The sequence below is a fragment of the Aythya ferina genome (genome assembly GCF_964211825.1).
Source record: "Aythya ferina genome assembly, chromosome: 7".
Classification (NCBI taxonomy): Eukaryota; Metazoa; Chordata; class Aves; order Anseriformes; family Anatidae; genus Aythya; species Aythya ferina.
Window position 1 is genome coordinate 31736902 of NC_140302.1, and position 19198 is coordinate 31756099.

At 42.3% G+C, this 19198-nt stretch overlaps 2 protein-coding genes across 3 annotated transcripts in view; one reads left to right on the forward strand and one right to left on the reverse strand.

The window, feature by feature from the left end:
- Nucleotides 1–4120, forward strand: part of DENND10 (DENN domain containing 10) — a 6604-nt gene extending 2484 nt beyond the window's left edge. Inside the window, exons 4-9 of the mRNA XM_084525622.1 lie at nucleotides 320–468; nucleotides 640–751; nucleotides 1091–1191; nucleotides 1895–2002; nucleotides 2575–2669; nucleotides 3371–4120. Of these exons, the coding sequence (XP_084381748.1) occupies nucleotides 320–468; nucleotides 640–751; nucleotides 1091–1191; nucleotides 1895–2002; nucleotides 2575–2669; nucleotides 3371–3547 (742 nt within the window). The 3' untranslated portion in view covers nucleotides 3548–4120. The remainder of the gene's footprint in view (nucleotides 1–319; nucleotides 469–639; nucleotides 752–1090; nucleotides 1192–1894; nucleotides 2003–2574; nucleotides 2670–3370) is intronic.
- Nucleotides 4121–10018: 5898 nt separating this feature from the next.
- On the reverse strand, nucleotides 10019–18835 carry SFXN4 (sideroflexin 4). Of its 2 annotated transcripts, XM_084525623.1 has the most exons (14): nucleotides 18726–18835; nucleotides 18593–18658; nucleotides 17901–17975; nucleotides 17429–17455; nucleotides 17231–17285; nucleotides 16448–16473; nucleotides 15401–15451; nucleotides 15251–15316; nucleotides 15025–15093; nucleotides 13771–13861; nucleotides 13211–13326; nucleotides 12124–12209; nucleotides 11076–11190; nucleotides 10019–10444 (listed from the first exon to the last, which is right to left on the reverse strand). In XM_084525623.1, the coding sequence occupies exons 1-14, from the start codon at nucleotides 18762–18764 to the stop codon at nucleotides 10367–10369; spliced, it is 960 nt and encodes a 319-aa protein (XP_084381749.1). In that variant the 5' UTR covers nucleotides 18765–18835; the 3' UTR covers nucleotides 10019–10366. The 2 variants fall into 2 exon arrangements, with proteins under 2 accessions (XP_084381749.1, XP_084381750.1); XM_084525624.1 differs by lacking the exon at nucleotides 17429–17455 and having other exon boundaries at nucleotides 17886–17975.
- Nucleotides 18836–19198: the final 363 nt, after the last annotated feature.

Sequence of the window (19198 nt, forward strand, 5' to 3'; positions counted from 1 at the left end):
AAGTCTGCAAAGAATTCTTAGTCTGGGCACCTGCTTACACCTTTGTGTTATAATGCTTCTGTTACAGTAAACGTTCATTCCTTTGTAAAATAGGACGCTCAAATAAAAATACAGGTTAGGTGTTTATTCTAAAAGACAAGTTTTTGTGTGCATGTCTAAAGACTCCCATTTTAGTATTTAAAACCTCAACCAGGTGTCCAAAATAAGAGTGCTTGCTAAAGAGATTCTATTTGTGATACCTTTTATTTTTTTTTTTTCATGTGCCTGCTGGTCCTGGTTACAATCAAAAAAAACACAACAGGCTCTTTCTTTTACACAGAATCTACTTGAAGCATGGGAGTCCAGTTAAAATGATGGAGAGTTACATTGCAGTCCTTACAAAGGGGGTCTGCCAAAGTGAAGAAAATGGATCTTTCCTCAGCAAAGACTTTGATGCTCGGAAGGCTTACCTTGCTGGGTCCATTAAAGGTTAATACCAGAAGTCTCCGTTCTGATTTCTTTTGTACTATGTAAATTATAATCAATTTTTAATGTATTCTTCAAGTAAATAGCGTGTAATCTGTGTTGCTGTTAAGCTTCTTCAAAAAAAAATATCAGCATGTTTATTTTCTATAAAATAATTTTCACCTCTTTTTTTAGATATAGTATCTCAGTTTGGAATGGAAACAGTTATCTTATACACAGCACTGATGTTAAAGAAGAGAATTGTGGTATATCATCCTAGAATAGAAGCCATCCAGGAATTTACCAGGTAGAGCATGACTTTGTCAATCCCACCCTCCTTACCTAATCCCAAAAGTCCAAGTGCTCATATTTTGTTGAAAAAAATAATACACTATTGTTACTGAAATCCTGCTAAGTCCCTCTTTTGAGTTTAGCTGTTGTGCTACATCAACCGAGAGAAATTAACTGTAGCATGAGTGATAAATTCTTGCACTGATAGCAGAAATCTCTGTAGTTTGTGTGTACACATGCTGAGTGAGACCTAATCATATTAATTCTTCCTTTTAAATTGCATTTCATATTGTGAAACTTGAATTAGCGCAGATAAAAGTCTGCTGTGTGTAAAGTACTGGTTGCATTTCCCTAGGACTTTGCCTGCTTTAGTGTGGCATCGACAGGACTGGTCAATTCTTCATTCGTACGTACATCTAAATGAAGAGGAAGTGGAAGCCTTAAAAGCCTGCACAGGTAGTGATGATTTATTAATCAAAACACAATCAAAATGTAATTTCATTTTTAATTGTTCAAATGTCTTCCACCAGTGCTCTTTGTGGCACAAGTGGTTATTTTGCTATTAATGCTATTGTGCCAAGTCAAAACACATGATTTTGTTTAGAAAAAGCCAATAGTAAGTATGTTAGAAGATAACTATTTAATCTGGTGTTTCTGGGTGGATCCTCATCAGTCTAACTGCAGGTGTAAAGAAACTTTGGAACTTTTTTGATGTTGAGAGAATGAAAACATTGGTGTTATACAGAAGCAACTCACTTTAGATAAGCTGCTTGTTTTCAGACTTTTACACACAGCTGGTACTTCATTTTTAGGATTTTCTTTTTTTTTTTTTTCTTTTTTCTTTTTTTTTAATTTCCTAACTCTAAAGTTCCAAATTTCTATTCTGACTGCTGCCAGTGTAGTCTCTGGCTCCTCATCACCTGCAGACTTTACGTTCAAGGCAATTTTGGAAGTTGATTTTTAAGCTCCTCAGAAGTAAAGAGTTCTGCTGGAAATGTTAATCGAATGACTAACAGTAACAAGAGAGCAACCTTTTGGATCCAATGAGTCAGACACTCTTTGAACAGACTTCAGGAATGTGATTCTCCACAATATCTTGCTTTTGTTTTTATGAAGATTTTACTCTTGTCTGATAATCCTCTCAAATTCTGCTTTCCAGGTTACATTGCTGGATTTACAGATTCTGAAGTGAACAGCCGACCAGACCTCTACGATGTGTATGTGAATTTGGCAGACAGTGAGATCACCATTTCCCCTCTCGTAAAAGGTTGGTTGCTTTTCATGTTTCGGATCTGGGGGCTGTTTATTTCAGAGTTGGCAGCAACTGCTGAACCTTGCTGCAGGTCAAACAATCTTGGTCCTTTTTCCATCCTGGTTCTGAAAAGGCAATATGGAAGCTTCTGTATTCCTGTTTTACTGAGACCTGGGAGGACTGGTGAAACTTGGAATTGGGAAAGACATACTACCAATGAATGCACTGTTGAGATTTTGGAACATTCATTTTCAACAATTAGGTGGGAGAGACATTCAGCTGAGGGTTACTGGATTCAGAGATACCACAGGAATCTTTAGAAGAACATTGCATGAAATACTTGGGGACTGTGTAAAAGAAAAGCTTTTATGTGCTTGTCTTCTTGCTGTTCCTTGGTATCTGCTTAGGGCTGCTTTAGAGGTAGATCACTGGCCTGTGACAGCACGGCTGCTGCTCTGTCAGGTTACTGACAGATACCAAGTGGCAGTCATAGAGAGGACGCTTTGTTTTGGCTTGCTATTCATACGCATTTCTAGATAACATGAGAATGGTCATTTTACATGAATCTACATTTTTTTCTTACTCAGAGGCAATGACAATGGGAAAACTTCACAAAGAAATTGGACAACTAATTGTTCAGTCTGCAGAAGATCCAGATAAATCAGACAGCCAAGTCATTAAGGTGAATTTAATTTTATTTTTTACTTTTAAATCTCTCTGAATTACTTCTATCAGCTAAAATCTCACGCGGGTGGGGGGAGCAGGAAAAAAATTATCACTGGAGCCGAGTCGACGTATTATACTCTCTACCTTGACCTATTTGATTTGTATTATCTCTTGGGTAACCACATTGCTGAAAAGACTTCAGAATTTGCATTGAATAGAAGAATTCTGCTAAAACTGATTTCCTGATTGTTTTCTACAGAGCATGCATTTTGCTCGATCCTTTGTCAATAGTACTGTCAGTACCTTTGGAAAAAGTCCCACTGAGATATGGATTCTCCACTATAAAAGACTGATCTATTTATTTTTTTAAGGACGATGCTTTTTTCACTTCCTCTTCCATCAAATAGATCATTACGTGTTTCACAACAAACAGCTTAGTCAGAAAAGCTCAGTTTAGCCAGCGAGAGAGGCCTGTGGAGTAGCTGTGTTGAGTCAGCTGCAACTTTCTTCAGCATTGCCCAAGAGGAGACTGAAGAGCTGTTGCTAACTTGCCATAAAACAAATGGGGGTTTTTATTCAAAATTAACCATTTACTTCCCATTTTCTTTTTGTTTCTTATTGTTTTTTTGTTTGTTTGTTTGTTTTGTTTTAATACATGTTTAAACCATATAATACCTAATGCTATATTCATGGTTGCTTGTTTCTTTGTTCTTCAAGGATATTTCTCTGAAGACAAAAGAAATCTTGGCTACTTTAGCTTCCCTCACTGAAGTTTCTGATGGCAATGAAAAACCAACCCTTAACTCTGAGGCCCTGAAACAAAAGCGATTTCCACCAGCTACAGAAAACTTCCTTTTTCATTTAGCAGCTGCTGAACAAATGCTTAAAATCTGATTTTGATGCACTTTGGTGTTGTGGACCAGTTCAAAAATACTGTCTTTGCCATACAGATTAGGAATACCCGATTTTTGTATGGGAAAATGTAAGGTGTAAAGTGAATGCCATACTTACCATGTATTAATGCAGAATATCGGAGCTTGACCTGGAACATACGGAGGCGTATTTAGGAACGTTCCTGGTGTCTCTATCTTTCCCCAGCCGTAACTTTGTACATAAGGCTCTCGTATTTCATATGACAGTGTGGGTGTGTCTACGTGTAGCATGGGCACGTGTGTCCAGGCTGTGCCAGGCGTTGTTGTAGCGGCCGTTTGTCGTGCAGGGTCCAGAAGTCGGACAGCTCTCTTTTTGCTCTGCCCTGCCCTCCTCGTGTCTGGAACACAGGCTGCAGCGTGTCTGCTGCAAAGCCAACACATTCTGGATGTGCTAGTCTACAGGGATACACTGAACACCTTGTTGGTCTGAGTGCTCACTCTGGGCTTCCAGGTACGTCGGGTGGTCAGATACTGCTCTTCTGGACTGTCTGAGACCTGGAAATCCCAAATAAATGGAAAAGTTCTCTTCTTTCTACTTGAATGTGTCTAGGTGTAAAAAAAGGATGTCTGGGAACAATCTGACATGGTAGCCTTACAATATAGAGGAAGAGGTATTTTAAAGCTCGTGTCGGAGTTAAGCACCTCTTGGACTCTTGCCTTATAAGTTCCCCTTTCATTCCGTCCCATGCCTCTGCCAGAGGAAAAAGAGGACAGGATTAGTATATTTAAATCAGGGCTTCCTAGGAGGCCATAGACAAGTGCTGCTTCACAGCTGGAGTCAGTTAACAAGCTGTTGGGGCTCTCATCTGAGAAGATATCTGGCCTTTAGCTCCCGACCCATGTGATGATGGAAAATGAGATTAGTTAAAGCCTAATGGAGCAGAAATGTCCAAATGGCTGGTTCCACAGATGGGGCACCAGCTTCTTACGCTGCTGGAGCTGTAGCACGGGTGCTATCTGATGGTGCTCCCTGTAGGCTACATGGAGGTGGGAACTTTTGAAGTAACAGTGAAAACTAGGATGGTTTGTAGAAAATTAAAACATTCCTACTCATTTGGTTGCATAGCTGTAACTCAAGAGATTTTTTTCTTTCATTGAGCAGCCTGAAACTAACCGCTTTGTAATCTTCTGAGAACAATTTAGATTCTCTGTAGGGAAACACTCTGAGCCAAGCAATCTGCATTTCTTCAGAAACGTTCACAAAAATCAGTCAGTTCTGCCGTAGCACTTTGTTATAAGAAAAAATAACCTTTTTTTCCTGGCCTTTGTACAGAGAGGCTTTAGCGTGTGGTTTTACATAGAGATTTTATACTTATGATTAAAACTTTAGTAATCAATATTTATATTGTTAAATAATTGGCTGTTTGCTATTCTGAAATTGTTGGAGCTCATCAGTGTGCAAGCAGTAGCAGTCTGAAAAAGGGTTGTCCTTTTGCTCTGTGTCATCCGGTGAGAATATCTATTTTACAATGTGGACAAGGAATGTGGCACCCATGTAGGAAATGGCTGGCTCTTACAGCCAGTAAACCAAACTGCCTCAGAATAATCCCCTATTTTCAGGGGTGTAAAACCCACTTTAAACATTTACTCTGCAGTTTCAGTTCTGTACACAGAAGAATGTTTTTGTTTTCTTTGAGAAAAATTCTGCAATTGCCATCATTTGCCTGTAAGTGCATTTTTTTTTCTGTATTTGGCCATTAATGTGGCGTGGAATTATTTTGGGGGTGTACAGGAGGGATTGTTTTTCCCATTAGTGGGAAGTCCTTCAGAACTGCTGCTTCTGTTTGGGGATTTTCTAACACTTGGAATAGCAGAACAGCAAAATTGTGCGGAAAATTCTGTTCAGGATTTACCTTGAAGCCTACCGAAACTGAAGTCTGTCCCCCAGAAAAACCTGACCATGCTTTCTATCAGCTGTCTTATTGTCACCTTGTAACTGTGAAGAAATGCAATGGTTTCTTTTTAGCAAAAAGCCTTCAGGTGTATGTCATTAGGTAGTATGGGTATGAGAGACAACCACAAAAAGCAGAGAAGCCCAGATACGAAGTAAATATTGAATGATGCTTTTTTTGCTTTCTGTTTTCTTAAAAGTGGAGGAGCCTCAGTGCTAGATCTCGTGTTCTAACATTCGTGTGACACAAATGAACTGTAATTTTGCACTTAAGGAACTCGACTCATAGCATGCTTATGCCTATTAAAAAGAATCCTGAACAGCCTACCCTGTAATTCATGTAAATTTATTCCTGAGTAGTTGTGACGATTGAGTCACAAGCCTTAGCTCACAGTTTTGCAATAATGGGATTTGGAATTAAGCTAGAGCTTGATCTTTATGTTGAAAAAATACTGCTGCTACCAGTTCAAACAGTTTTGTCATCAGTGCTGATTGTCTTGTCAATACTGTAAAAGAAGTATTGGCCTCCCTCACTCCCTCAGCTTCAGTAGGTTGAAAGGATTGTCCTAATGCTCTCATATTTTCTCAATGACTGTTTCCTCTCAAAAACATCATAGAATAAAACAAAAATCTGGAAGGTCAGGACAGAGAAAAGTTTCAGCTTATTTCTCATTCCCCTTCCCTGGGATGCCCTCAAGCTGAGCCTTTGTTGTTGGTTTTGCAAAATCAAGGAACATCCTTTCTTCCTCCTAAAAGCAAAGACTGTGTAAAATCAAGTTTTCGTTCCTACCTTCTCACCTTGCTGCCTTTCTTTTCTTGGACAAATATGAAACGATGCGTGAAGGTTCCTGTTGACGTGCTAAGAGACATGCCTCCGAAAGGCCTGCGGCACTTAGCTGAAAGCAAGACATTCCATTGCTCTGAGAATTGCAGCTCTGCTCCTTCCTGGGGTGAGGAAAAAGGTTCTGGAGGTGAGGAAAAAAGTGCTCCCCTAGCGCTCTGCCTCGCGGATTGCCCATCTCAGTTGGTGGGATACCTGTAAGATTTCCACTCCGTTTGCAGAAACTGGAAGGCAGTGAACAAAGAAGCTTGCAAAGAGGAGCAGGATGAGCAGCCGATCCCTTCTGTTACAATTTGGCTAACGAAATTAGGCTAGTGCTTTAAGGCTGACTGTGTCATCTCAAGTGCTGTCACCCTCGGGGGTTTGGGATAAGCTGGCTTTCCTTGTTCCCTCTGCAGGCAGGTGTCGGGCGGATGTTCCGAATGAGAGCAGCGTAGCGCTGAGTAACGCGGTGACGAGTGGTGCAGGATGCCCGGCAGCAGCCAGCTTCGATCTCCCAGCTGCTTCTGATGTTGACTTCTGGCTGCCCTGGTTCCCCAGCTACCAAACGGGCGAATGCTGGTTTGGGATTAGCGTGCTGTGAGGTGTCATGTGAAGCAGCTGAACTTCTAGGTAAAAACCATGTCACAAAGCGAAGTGTAGGAAGTTCACAACAGACTCTGGCTTCCCTAGGCTGCTGTCAGAGCGGTGGCTGAGTCAAGAATGAGGTGGGACTCGGGAGGAGACCCTAAAGAAGGGGCAAGAGGCCTTGTCTGAGCAACTCTGCAGCACACAGCGTTGCTGGCTGTGTGGCAGGGAAGTAGCTACAGAGCTGAGCAGGGTTCCCTCCTCACCTATCCCATGTCCTGCAGGGCAAACAGCGCGGCGGTGGTTTAGGCTTGTAGGATACGGCAGGGACAGCAGCTCCAGGTGAGGAAACGCTTTCATCTCAGCACATCCGAGCGTGGGAGTGGCGGGGTGGGTGGGGAGCTGCTGCCGTAACGCAGTGCGCTGAGACTCGTGTTTTCCTTGAAGATGAAAGCTTCCAGCTGCTGGAGCTCACCACACCTCAAACTGGTTCCCCTGCTGAGACGCTGTCACTTAGCGCCGCGGCTGGCGCTGGGGGCAGGAGGCAGAGCTGCCTTGGGCTGCTGTGTTGGTGAGCTATTTCGAGGTACAAAGGGGAAGGTTTTCCCAAAGGTGCTGACTCTGTAAATCCCTCAGACATGGTGCTTTCCTGCCTGTTCCAGTCTTGGTTCCCTCGCTCTGGACTGCCAGGTGTCTGGTCCAGACACTTCCAGTTCTGGTTTCGTCCTGACTTCATTTCCAGATGCAGGACGACAGGCCTTCTCGGCGTATTTTCCCTGCCTTGATTTGGGAACCAGCTGAATCACCCAGGCTGGCAGTTTAAATGGCAAAAGCCTGCCTTCGTCTGCTGGAAAACTCTGCCTAGCAATAGAAACATCTGTGAGAAGGAGGGAAAGGAAAGATGTGTGTAGCAACTCTGGAAGGACAGTATTAAACAGTGCACTAAAGTATTAAACACTGTACTAAGCAGTGTTTAATACAAAAAAATTTCAACTTGAGTGTGCAGTAAGCAGCTGGTACAGTTTGATAATGGGCAGCTGTGATAGCAGGCATCATTACCTGACTTATTCCATAAGCCTTACTCACGGAGATGTAATGACACCAATTTGCTTAAAGCACCTACGTGTGGTGCCAGAGAATTTATAGCTTGTCTGGTTACCATCACAATTCAGATGATGAATTTGTTATCTTGTTATGTTATCATTGTACTACCGATTAATGTGTAGAGAGGATAGAATTAGACCTCACCCAGGTTTGTCTTTGGTAGGTTATTGAAACAGGATTATCAGAGAAATGGGATTTTAGAGAACTTAACTGTAGGATGTTAGCTATACCATCATTATCAAAGATTTTGGAGGAGACAAACACCTCACTGTTTGAGGGGGCAGGCTGAGGCTGTAAGCCTGCTACTCCTAACCCTCTGCACCACGTCCCCCAGCAGCCAGAAGGAGGTACGTAAGGAAAAGGAACAGGACAAGCCTTCCTCTTCCTAGCATCCTCCCTGCTCAGGACAGCTGAGCCTCATGTGAGCTTTTCTTCTTGCTTCTACCCCTGGCTGCTGCTGGTGTTAACATTTGCCTAGGCAGACCTTCGGTCAGCCCCAGCACAACTGTTCTTTTGTTGCTGGCCCTGATGGGTTTTTGCCATGTACTTAAAAACACGACCCACAAAGGCAAGGCTGAGTGATCCCTGCTGAGACAGCAGCTGTAAATGAACCTTTCATATATCTGGTTTTTATAAGCATCCACAGAAGCTACCTTTCAGCACGCTTCACATTGTGGAGTTGGTGCTGCTGCTGTGTGCTCTGAGGGGGGTTATTCTTACCTCTCCTCCTCCACTGGGGGTAGTTGTGCCTGGATAACAGAAGAATTAAGTAATTCAGCTTTAAAAATTCACAGTGATCCTTCAGAAGGACAGTGCAAGGTCTTTGGCACTCTGTTTTGGCAGCTTGCAGGTTGTATCCGTACTGCCTTCCCAGAACAGCTTTAGCAGGCTGCCCTGAAGCTGCAGGCCCCCAGGACGTGCTCCTGTTCCCCTACTCGCTATCTTGGCCTGACCTTTCACCGCAGTGAGTTGCTAGGGGAAGGCTCAAAGAAGGCAGAACTCACACAAACTGACTCGAAACCCTACTTCCTGCTTTTGTTTTGTGCCAAAAGCACAGCAGGAACTTTTCCTGCAAGAAAGCAGCCCTGTTGCTTTTCCTTACTTTGCTCCGTGCTGCTGTCTTCCTGTAGGGATCAGAGTGGGAAAGCGGTGGTTTCCTCACACCCCGAGAACAAATCTAATCCTTCTGCAATAGGATAGCAGTGACCTATTTATTGCACTCTAAGGACATTAAATGATTACAGATTTCATAGATTATACTTATAAAATTCTCTCTGAAAGCGATTACTGCATTAATCAGTGTATTTATCCTTGTCACACAGAGCCTTAAGAGTGCCTAAATAACAGCTTCGGTGATCTCGGAGCCATCTCTCTTATGACCCCCCTGCTATCAAAACCACAGGGGCTCCTACCACAGTTGTGGAGCTTTCTTCTGTGTTGTTCCTGCAGGAGGAGGTCCGAAGTTCAGTTTTGAGGCAAACAAAATAAAAGCATCTGTACTGGGCCAGGCCAAAGTTCTTTTCAGCCAAACGCTAAATAGCCCAGTAGCCACCAAAAGCAGACACAAGAAGAGAAGAGCAGGCAAATGAGCTCAACTTGATGCCCACCAGGATGCCCAGGTACTTTTATTGCAAAGGCAAAATGGCTTCCATGTTGTTTTCCCATTCCTTCCTAAATTTGTCTAACACTTTACTTACTTTATAGACAACCACAGAGAATTGAGCTGAAACTTCCATGAGTTTATCTGTGGCTGCCCTTAAATTCAGCTCCTAGTGTTAATGGTCAGCTCACAGCCCAACGGTGAAGCTGGACTGCCCCTCTGCTGAATGTTTCTTAAACAACTACACATCACCAGTGTCATATTGCTGTCAGGGTGCCTTACTAAATACAGTCAAACATAAAAATAAGTTTTCTGTGAAGGGCCAGCTTGACTTTCCCCAAAGAACTACTGATGTTAATGGCTTTACAAGCTGTGTTCCTGGAAAGCAGCACATAAAAAGCAGCAACAAAAGCAAGGAAAAAATAAAATCTTGTATTCAGTAGTCAGTCTTTTTATTAAGAAATCAGTCACATGAGGAAGTGTACAAAACAGAGTTTGTGAGGAACCCTGTTCTACAACAGCGCTTTCTAGCGCAAGTATCATTTATGGCATTAAGTTATATGTATATATAACTTAATAGGTTACATATAACTTATATAACCTGGGGGCTGGGGCTTGCAAAATCTGCCTGTTTATAGACCACAGCACTGTACACCAAATCTGGCATCTGTGCCACCATAAAGTCATGATTTAATCAGGCATGTGTGCCAACTGAATCTGTTGAGACACTCAGAATTCACTTTAATCAGAGCCCATATTTATGTATTAAGGCCAGTCTCTAAATTCCTCTGTTGTAGAATAACACCGTTTCTTCTGTAGATGACACAATTTCTGGTTCCAGGTCTGCTCGCTTGATCTGAAATGTATAGAAAAAGACAATCAACATCACCATATCCTGGTAGCCACCTGTTAAGTCCTCATCACTGCATTGAACTTTCCACAAGTTGAAATTATTTATTCAACGACAATAGTGTAAGAGATTGGAGTTCTTTTGTTTTGGGGTTCATAGGATTTTTTTTTGTCTTTTCAAACATACGGGAACAAATATGTTTTATTTAAAGTTAAGAGGTACTCCTGAGATCTAGTCAGGGCATTAGTGGTGGAGTTTCTGTTCACTGTATTTGGGTGACTCACCCAGAAGAACTTCTACTGAGAGCTCAAAAGGGAAAAAAAAAAAAAAAAAACAGACCATTTTTCAGTAAATAATTTATTTTTTATGTCTCATTTATGTCCACTTTACCATTGTTGCCACAGGAAACTAAGCTGCCTGAATTTTTAGGCTAATAAGAGAAGCCATTGAAAATTCCAAGAGCCCCATTTTCTGAGAATATTTAGCAGCCTCACCCCTGCCCCAGTTTAGATGCACTGACCATTTCAATCATATTGGTTTTTGTTAGCTGGCCTTAAGACCACTTACCATAGGTACAAAATGACTGTTTAATATAACAACAATCCTAAATCAATTTTTTTTTTTTCAAAGGACTTACCTCACCACACTGTGGGAACATACTGAGTGACGCTGGTAGCATCCCTGCTAGTACTGACGTAATGAGAAGCATTCTCACTGAAGCCAAAGCACGGGAAGTTTTTGCAAAGTTTGATCTGGCCAAGACATTGAAAAGTATGTCAGTTTGGGTTTGAAAAATAATCTGACAGTGAGACAAAGAGCATTCATTAGCAGTCAAAACTGCAAAAAAAATAATAGCCTAGGCTTACAAATCCTAAAGACGTTTCCTTATTTCCTGTGTTTTTACTCCTAATTTCGTGTTCTTTCCCCTTACTTTGAATTTAACTGCAGCATTTTGCAGATCCAAAATGAGAGTATAAGATTAACAAAATAACCAGCAAGTTCAAAACAACAAAAGAAGAGAAGGTACATTAGTGTTTTGAAATGTCTCAGTCCCTGGACTAAGATTTTTCATGTACTACCTTCTTTTCCCTTTCAGATTTAGTTCCCCTTGGCAATCCTACCTTTCATTGTGCGAAAATTTATTACTCAATATGTTTTTAAAAATGTATCTTATGTCTTCATTTATGTCTACTGATATCAGCAGACCCTTAAGCCAACAAATGCAATAGGAAATTGATTTAGGCAATGCCAAGTTACCTCTATAATTTATATAACAGACACTTCCTTCCAAAAGCTCAGGGCAGGCTAAAAATTCTCCGATACAGCACACAATGAATTCTTCTGATGATACGAAGTTTTTAAATGTTGTAAAACCAATAAAATGTTTTTATACTATAAGGAAGGCTATTTGGAAGTTGGGGTCCAGTTTTAAGTGAAGAAATTAGAAGAAATGCTCACAGCTATAGACAACCTCCTGCAAACCATCAAAACAGACGCTGACATAACCAGGTTCACTGCGTTGTCTAAAGGAATCACACTACCTACAGAAACCTCGCAGACAATCATCTCTCCAAGGCAATTAATAATCACAAAACCAAGAAAAAAATGGCAAGCAGTAACAGCAAGACCAAATATGAGAATAGCCACTGACCAGGCACCTGCAGCTGCTTTGCAGTCCCTCTTACCTTTCCACAAAGTGCATGAGGACAGCTGGCAGGAAGAATGCTGTCCCAAACAAGACTCCTCTTGATAACGCTGTTTCTTTAACGGCCTCGAGGGAGGGACAAGAAAAAAAGTCATTAAAGCAGTGCTCCGTACAGCCTCAAATACTCCCCATTTCTGTGAGCACTTTTCTGCCTAATACTCTGGAGTTTCAAGCAATTCGGAAGTGAAGAATAAGACGATTTGTTGGAGGATTTCTTTCTCAAGTGGAAACTAAACTCCTACACGTGGCAAGTACTCCATATGTGACTAAGGAATTCCTTAAAAAGGGAGGTGGTACTAACAGTGCCAGATCAAGTGTTCCTTCCACAATAATCTGGGGGCTTGCTTTTTTTTTTTAAGTTGTGCTGAACTCTTTCCAACTGGACATACCTTCTGGGCATCACACCTTCAGGGCATCCTGTGTAAATTTTAAAGTTCTCTGTCCAGCTGTTCACAGATCTGTATGCTCATCTAGCTGTTTTCTCCCCTCTAGACAGCAACACAGAACACGGGGTCACTGACAGCACGTAACGTATGACTCCTTGCTGTAGTTCCTGTGGGTGTTGCTCTATAGAGGATGTTGATGAGCAGGGCAGGGAGCAAATGCAGAGCAGCCTGGTCAGCTACTGGTCAAGGATAAAATGCACCAGCACACTGTAGCCCAGGACATTACGCTTTGGGAGGCACAGCCTTTAAATGATATTCCTGCTAGGGAAGATGGATGTGCTATTTACAATAGAGGGCTTTTCTCTGACGTGTACCATCAGAAGAAACTCTAGGAGCCTCACCTCCTTCTGAGGTGAAAGGAAAGCAGAGAAGCCTGTACTAGTGTTCTTGTGGGTTATCTGCAGCACTTGGTGTATTGGCTTGGGGAAGTTGACAGCCCTTGGAGACACAAAACAGGTGTCAGACCTGGTCCAGAGACTAGTCCAAGCCCACCCAAAGACTCAGCACCTGATGTGAGATTCCTCAATTCAGTATGACAAACAGCACCTGCTCTGAGCATAATGTTTAGCTCTAAGCATAGAATGAAAGGCAAGTCAAGAGAGGCCTTCCCCCCTTGCCTACCTTCGCACCAGCCTTTTTTGACACTCCCAAAACCTTGCCATTCCTGTCCATCACTTCAATTCCATTCTCAAATTCTGGGCTTCTCACTGCTACCACAGTAAAGGCACTCGTCAAGCCTGCAGAATTAAGGAAGATTTTGCTTTAAAAGATCCAGTGAGACTACCCTGATAACAACATTCATAATTATGCACATTTTACATTTCCAGTTCAACAGTTCACAAATTAATAGCCTGGCAGCTTAAAGAAGGGACTGCCCCATAAAAATCTACCTGGAATCTTAATTCTCATTTTAGAAGCTTAAAGATTTGAAGGCACCACTCCCCAAAGGTGCTTTATCATAATGGACACTCAGAGCTTTCAATCACTGCCAGCCAGCACAAGCCATGAGTACTTTGTTCTGAAGAGAAAAGGGAGGGGGTCGTGTTGTGACTAGGTTTTGTACTGGTCACTGCAAAATCCAGCACAGGAAAGACACTGAAAGAAACAGGTCTGGGGGAAAGGCTGCATTCCTGTCTTGTCCCTCACATCAGCTGCATAACGTACAGTTTCCTTTTACTCACCAAAAAGAGGAACAGGTAGAAGTTTCTTGACAACTAGTTGTGTTAACGGGCTCTTCAATGTGTATCGGTTCATGAAGATAAAGGGAAGAGCCTAAGACATTGGGAGGAAACAAGCACCATATATTAAATTAAGCACCTTCTATGTGCAATATTTCAGTATCTGCAAGAGCCTAGGAAGATAAACCTGAAACTTAGTACTTAGATACCATCTATAAAAGCAAACAAATTACTTAACATTTCAACAAAACAGACATGCTTTCTATTTACTAAAGGTTTTTGTAATCACTCTTGTATATAAGCACATAAAATATTATGGAAAAAAAAGTATTAAATGTTATTATGTAGAGGGCAGTAGCAGTATGGATACAAAGACAGAAAAAGGAGAACAGTTACTGACTAATATTCCTCCGACATCCATCCAACTGCCCTGTGACGTCCCTACCCCCAGCCAGGACACTTGGCACACTTGTGTACATACTCCTACCTCTGCAGTTTTAGGAAAATTCCATATTCCCATAATATGCTTGAGGGAAGTTTAATTCCTCTACCAGTACAGAACTGACCTAGCTCCTCAGCTGCTTAGTGCTCCTGGCAGGCCAATTAACCCACATCCAATGCGATATTGTCATTGCCATGCTGCTTCTGCAGCCTGAGCTGTCTATATCCAGCATGGATTCTGGCAGATTCCACCAGCTGTTGGGAGCAGGACAGTGATCTGCCACAGCACTACATCCAGTAGCAACTGTAGCAACCCAGTGAGTTACTCTGTGTTTGTGAGCTCTGTTCCTGTCCTCTGGCCACCCGTTTTCTAAGTTTGCAGAAAAATACAGAAAAGGACATAAGAGGAAGCAACAGAGGAAGCTGAGCAAGGTATTTGCTGATGGATATTCAGAAGAAATTCCTTACTCTGAGGGTGGTGAGGCACTGAACAGGCTGCCCCAAGAAGTTGTGGATGCCCCATCCCAGGAGGTGCCCAAGGCCAGGCTGGATGGGGCTTTGGGCAGCCTGGGCTGGTGGGAGGTGTCCCTGCCATGGCAGGGGTTGGAACTGGGTGGGCTTTGAGGTTCCTTCCAACCCAAACCATTCTGGGATTCTCCGATCAAGAAAACTCTTGTTTTCAATAGTTCTATGGGAAGACATCAGAGTTGAGCATTACAGCACAGTCCTGAAGGATACGTGGCAGTGTGATTCTCTCAGGGCCTACCCCTCCTCGGGAGAACTTATCAGGAAAACAAGCAATGAGCAGATACGTACACCTATCAGCGCTGCGTAGGAGACAGCTCCCACACTGAAGAGGAGTTGTTTTTGTTGAAGTGAATTATCCTAAGGACAGAAGAAACATTACTACATAAGGATACAAGTAAACACTTACAAGTGCTTACAAGTAAACACTTTACTTACAAGTAAAACACTTGTAAGTCATGTTCAAAGTGGTCTTGTACAATTAAGATGATGCCGAAAATAAAAATCAACACATTACCTCATCCTTTGTGGTGCCATTTGCATTCAACACGGTGAATGCTGTGGTGTATGCGTGAAATGCGAACTGCAGGAAGAAGAGATTATAAGCAAAAACAAATTTGGGATTGAGACGAGAAGATTTGTAAAAGTAGAAAGAACGAACAATTACCTGACAAACGAAAATTTGTTTGGCCTGCACCTGAAGCGATGAAGCGATAACCTAAGAGGAAAACCCCACAATAAAATTAACTTGATTAATTAATGAATCTAGGAGGTTTTGGTGAGCAGTGGTTAACTAGAAGATGAAGAGAATCGCTGTGTTACTATCTGCAGCAGTGTCAGGTAGGCTCCAGTAAGGGTTTCACTCAGCACCAGAAGCCATCTGCCTTGACTCTAGGCTAACATGTTTTCTTGACACAGATGTGACACATTCACTTCATCTATCCAATATAAAACACAGAAGCACAGTGATCAAAACACCATGCGAGGTTATTCAAACAAGATGCTTTCTTACCCAAAATAAGAAAGCTTCACTGCCTGTGAAGCTTAAATAGAACAAAATAACTCATTTAGTAGACGTGTAATTAAAGAAGTGAACAAGTAGGGATCTGATAGTTTTCACCAGTATAAACACTTGATCTAAGTGAGCTTAGCTTTAAGATTTCAGCAGTTAATTCCTATTAGTAGTTACTTCCAGTAACTTCAGTTATAAATGACAGCCTATCTTGAGGCCTGACCTCAAGGTATGTAAAGCTCCAGGTATGAAGCACTCAAAGGACAGTGGCAATCAAAATGTGGCAGCTCTCAAATAAGAAACAGGGAAGACTGTTCAAAGCCTCAGAGAAGGGCTGGTCATTCTGTTAACATTAGTACATCAACTACATCTATTATTAATGCCAGTGCTGAATCTAACCACATCTATGACGGAGTATTAAGCAAAATACTCCTTATTCAGAAAGCTGACCTTCACGCATAAACAATCTGTTTGAATACTGCTCAAAGAAGGCAACTAACAGGTTTGAACTTCCAATGAGATTCCTTAAAGGCTCAATTTCTAGAAGGCTGCTCAGCACTTCCCATAGAACTGACATCTTTTAGAAAGCTTGTGCTGAAAATACAACTGGGAAGCCTAGAACTGTCCAATCTCTTCCTCTGGCCCCTGGCTTTGGAAAAATGTAAACCACGTGGTACACCGGTATTTCCCCTGGTTACTCACCAATGGAAGAGTTAGTGGCAGGAAGGCTGAAGAGAAAGAAATATTTTATTTCAGTAACAATAACTGCTGTGAGTCTAGATTGAAGGTTTCGAGCAGAAAGTTTAGTTTCAGCTGTAAATAAAACACTAGTCCACAAAAAAACATCTTTGCCAGACTTCAACCTTTGTCTCTCATTCCTCATTCAAGAAGCCAAAATATCTGGTCTCAGCTTATAGCCAAAAGGACCTCTCAGGAACTACACTCAAAAAAGCTACATGGAAACTGGATGACTCTATGCAGAAAAAGTTATTGGCAACAAAGGCTGCCACATCCGTGAGTGGTTATACAAGGATATGAGTAAATGGCCTACCTATGCTTATAATTGATTAAATCTGGTATTGATTGTGCTGCCTCAGCTCCCTAACCATCACCCCAAGCAGACTCTACCTGCCACTACAGCAAGTAAATTCATAGAGTAACCACTTGCATCAAGTGAAAACTTAGCATACTTTAGACCGTTTTACATCTGAAACAATTTGTGAACTAGTTCTACAGTGCCAAAAAACAGAGACTGCTCAAACTACTTTGAACTATCTGAGCAGATGAAGTGTGGGAAAAAATTTCTCTTCAAGAGGACTGCAGGAATAAAAAAAACTTTAACAAACAAGAGAGTGCAACTAACAGGAGTAACTGCCTACTTGTTTTCCATTTGTAGAAGAGTATCACTGTCATATCAAGGAGGCTATTTGCTATATGTCACTCTCCTTTGATGCTTCAGTCAATGGTTGTCTTAAGGGAACTTACCTGGAGGTCTAAAGAAACCAGGAATTATCTTGCCTGTATCAGGATGTATACTAGACTTAAAAGAATAAAAAAAAAAAAAAGAAAAAAAAAAAAAAGGTTAGACTACCTGTGCCATACTTAAGTAAGGGGGGGGGGGGTAAAAAAAAAAAAAAAAAAAAAAAGCAGATTTCTAAATCTTTTGGAAACTTGGAAACTTACCAGGCTTAGCAGGAAAGCTTGTTTTGTCTTAAAAAGAAAAAAAAAGAAAGAAAGAAAAAAAAAATAAGGTTAGCAATCAAGTTTCAAAAGAACCGAAATAAAATCTTGTTTCTAATTTATTGTATCATACATCTCAGTAAGCATGTTTCATATTTCATACCTGTATCATCCTAGATGTGTACAGACAGACTTAGAGCAATAATTCCTGGAGTGATCTCAGAGTGTTTTTCAAACTTAGCAATATGATACTCAACCTAGCATTCCTCAGGATGATAATACTGAAATTTGACAGCAGTCATCCAAAGAAATTCCTACCAGAGTCATAGCTAGAAAAATCTCTGTAGTGAAGAGTTTTGCTTGTGTTACCCCTCGTAACTGAATCTCAGTATTCTGTCTGCTAGACCTTACACTAATATCAACTACTTCAGCCATGAAAAAAATAAATAAATGTATAAGCCATGCTCCAAAATACCTGCTCATTCGGTATGGGCACACTTAGAGTCTTTTCACTGCTTTCAATTAGTACCCTGGTTCTTCTTATTTCATCCTGTATTTAAGGAAGAAAAAAAAAAAAAAAACAAACAGAAAAAATAAGTTAGATCTCAATGGCCCAAAGTGTGATGTATCAGTTATTAGATGCTAATTGCACACCTGTAAGGTCAAACTAACGCACCCATCCCACAGCAGAGCAATGAAAGCAAGAACGCAGCGGCACACAAAACCGATTTACGATCGCAGGAACTTGTCTATACATTTAAGCATACGAAGAACCTCAGTGAAATTAAGAGTATATTTAAAGTTGTCCATGCCTGCTGGCAAATTCAAAGATTTGAATGGTTTACACCAAAGGGATCACGGACACGACGAAGCACCGTGGGGCAGCAGAGCTGCGCTGCCTTCCCCACACCACAGCCCCTGCAGCAGGAATTGAAGGGTCCCCCCAGGACAAGACCAGCACCCCAGCTCTGCCCTTCAGTGCCCTTCTCCTTGGAGGCTCCCTGGCTGGTAATTGTGTTAATTCAAGCGTGGGCGCTGAATTAAGACCCTGAACAGGACGGCTGAGATGTCGGTGCCCAGCAGCGCCTGGCTTTCACCCCTACACGCGGCCAAGCCACCCAAACGGGCGGCTCCCCCCTCACCCGCACAGCCGAGCCGGGCACCCACCGAGGAGGCGAAGAGCAGCAGCGGGTCCAGGGCGTCAGCCCAGAGCAGAAACCTCTGGAAAAAAGACTGAAAAAACAGGGCTCAGGGCCACGTTCCTGCAGCCCCCCCCCCCGCCTTCCCCTCGGCGCCTCACCGGGCCCTGCTCCCGCCACAGCCGCAGGTTGGCGTCCATGGCGCCGCCACACCGGAAAGCGCCGCCGGGGCCGGTCCGGCTGAGGCACGATCCGGGTGGGAGCCGGAGAGAAAGGGAACGTAAAACGAGGGTAAAAAAATAAATATAGTTTTTAAAATGGTGTGTCCCAGCCCCCCCCCGGTGGTTCTACGTGCACAAACAGTTGGTATCAAGCGCGCACACGTTGCTCTCTGTGCTACCAAGCCCCACAGAGAACTTCACCTGCAGCAGGTCCAGGTTTGTTGAAAACGTGAAAACCTTTCAGCAGCTTTGTTGAAAACCGCACGGCTGTGTGTGGATTGATACCAAACTGCACTAAAATGCTGGTGCTGAAAGGTATCTGCCGGTACTGAAACCTAACGTGCTGCCTTTCCTCCTGCAGCACCAGGCATCATGCGACGCCAGGCACGATTTTCATCCCATCATGGCTATTA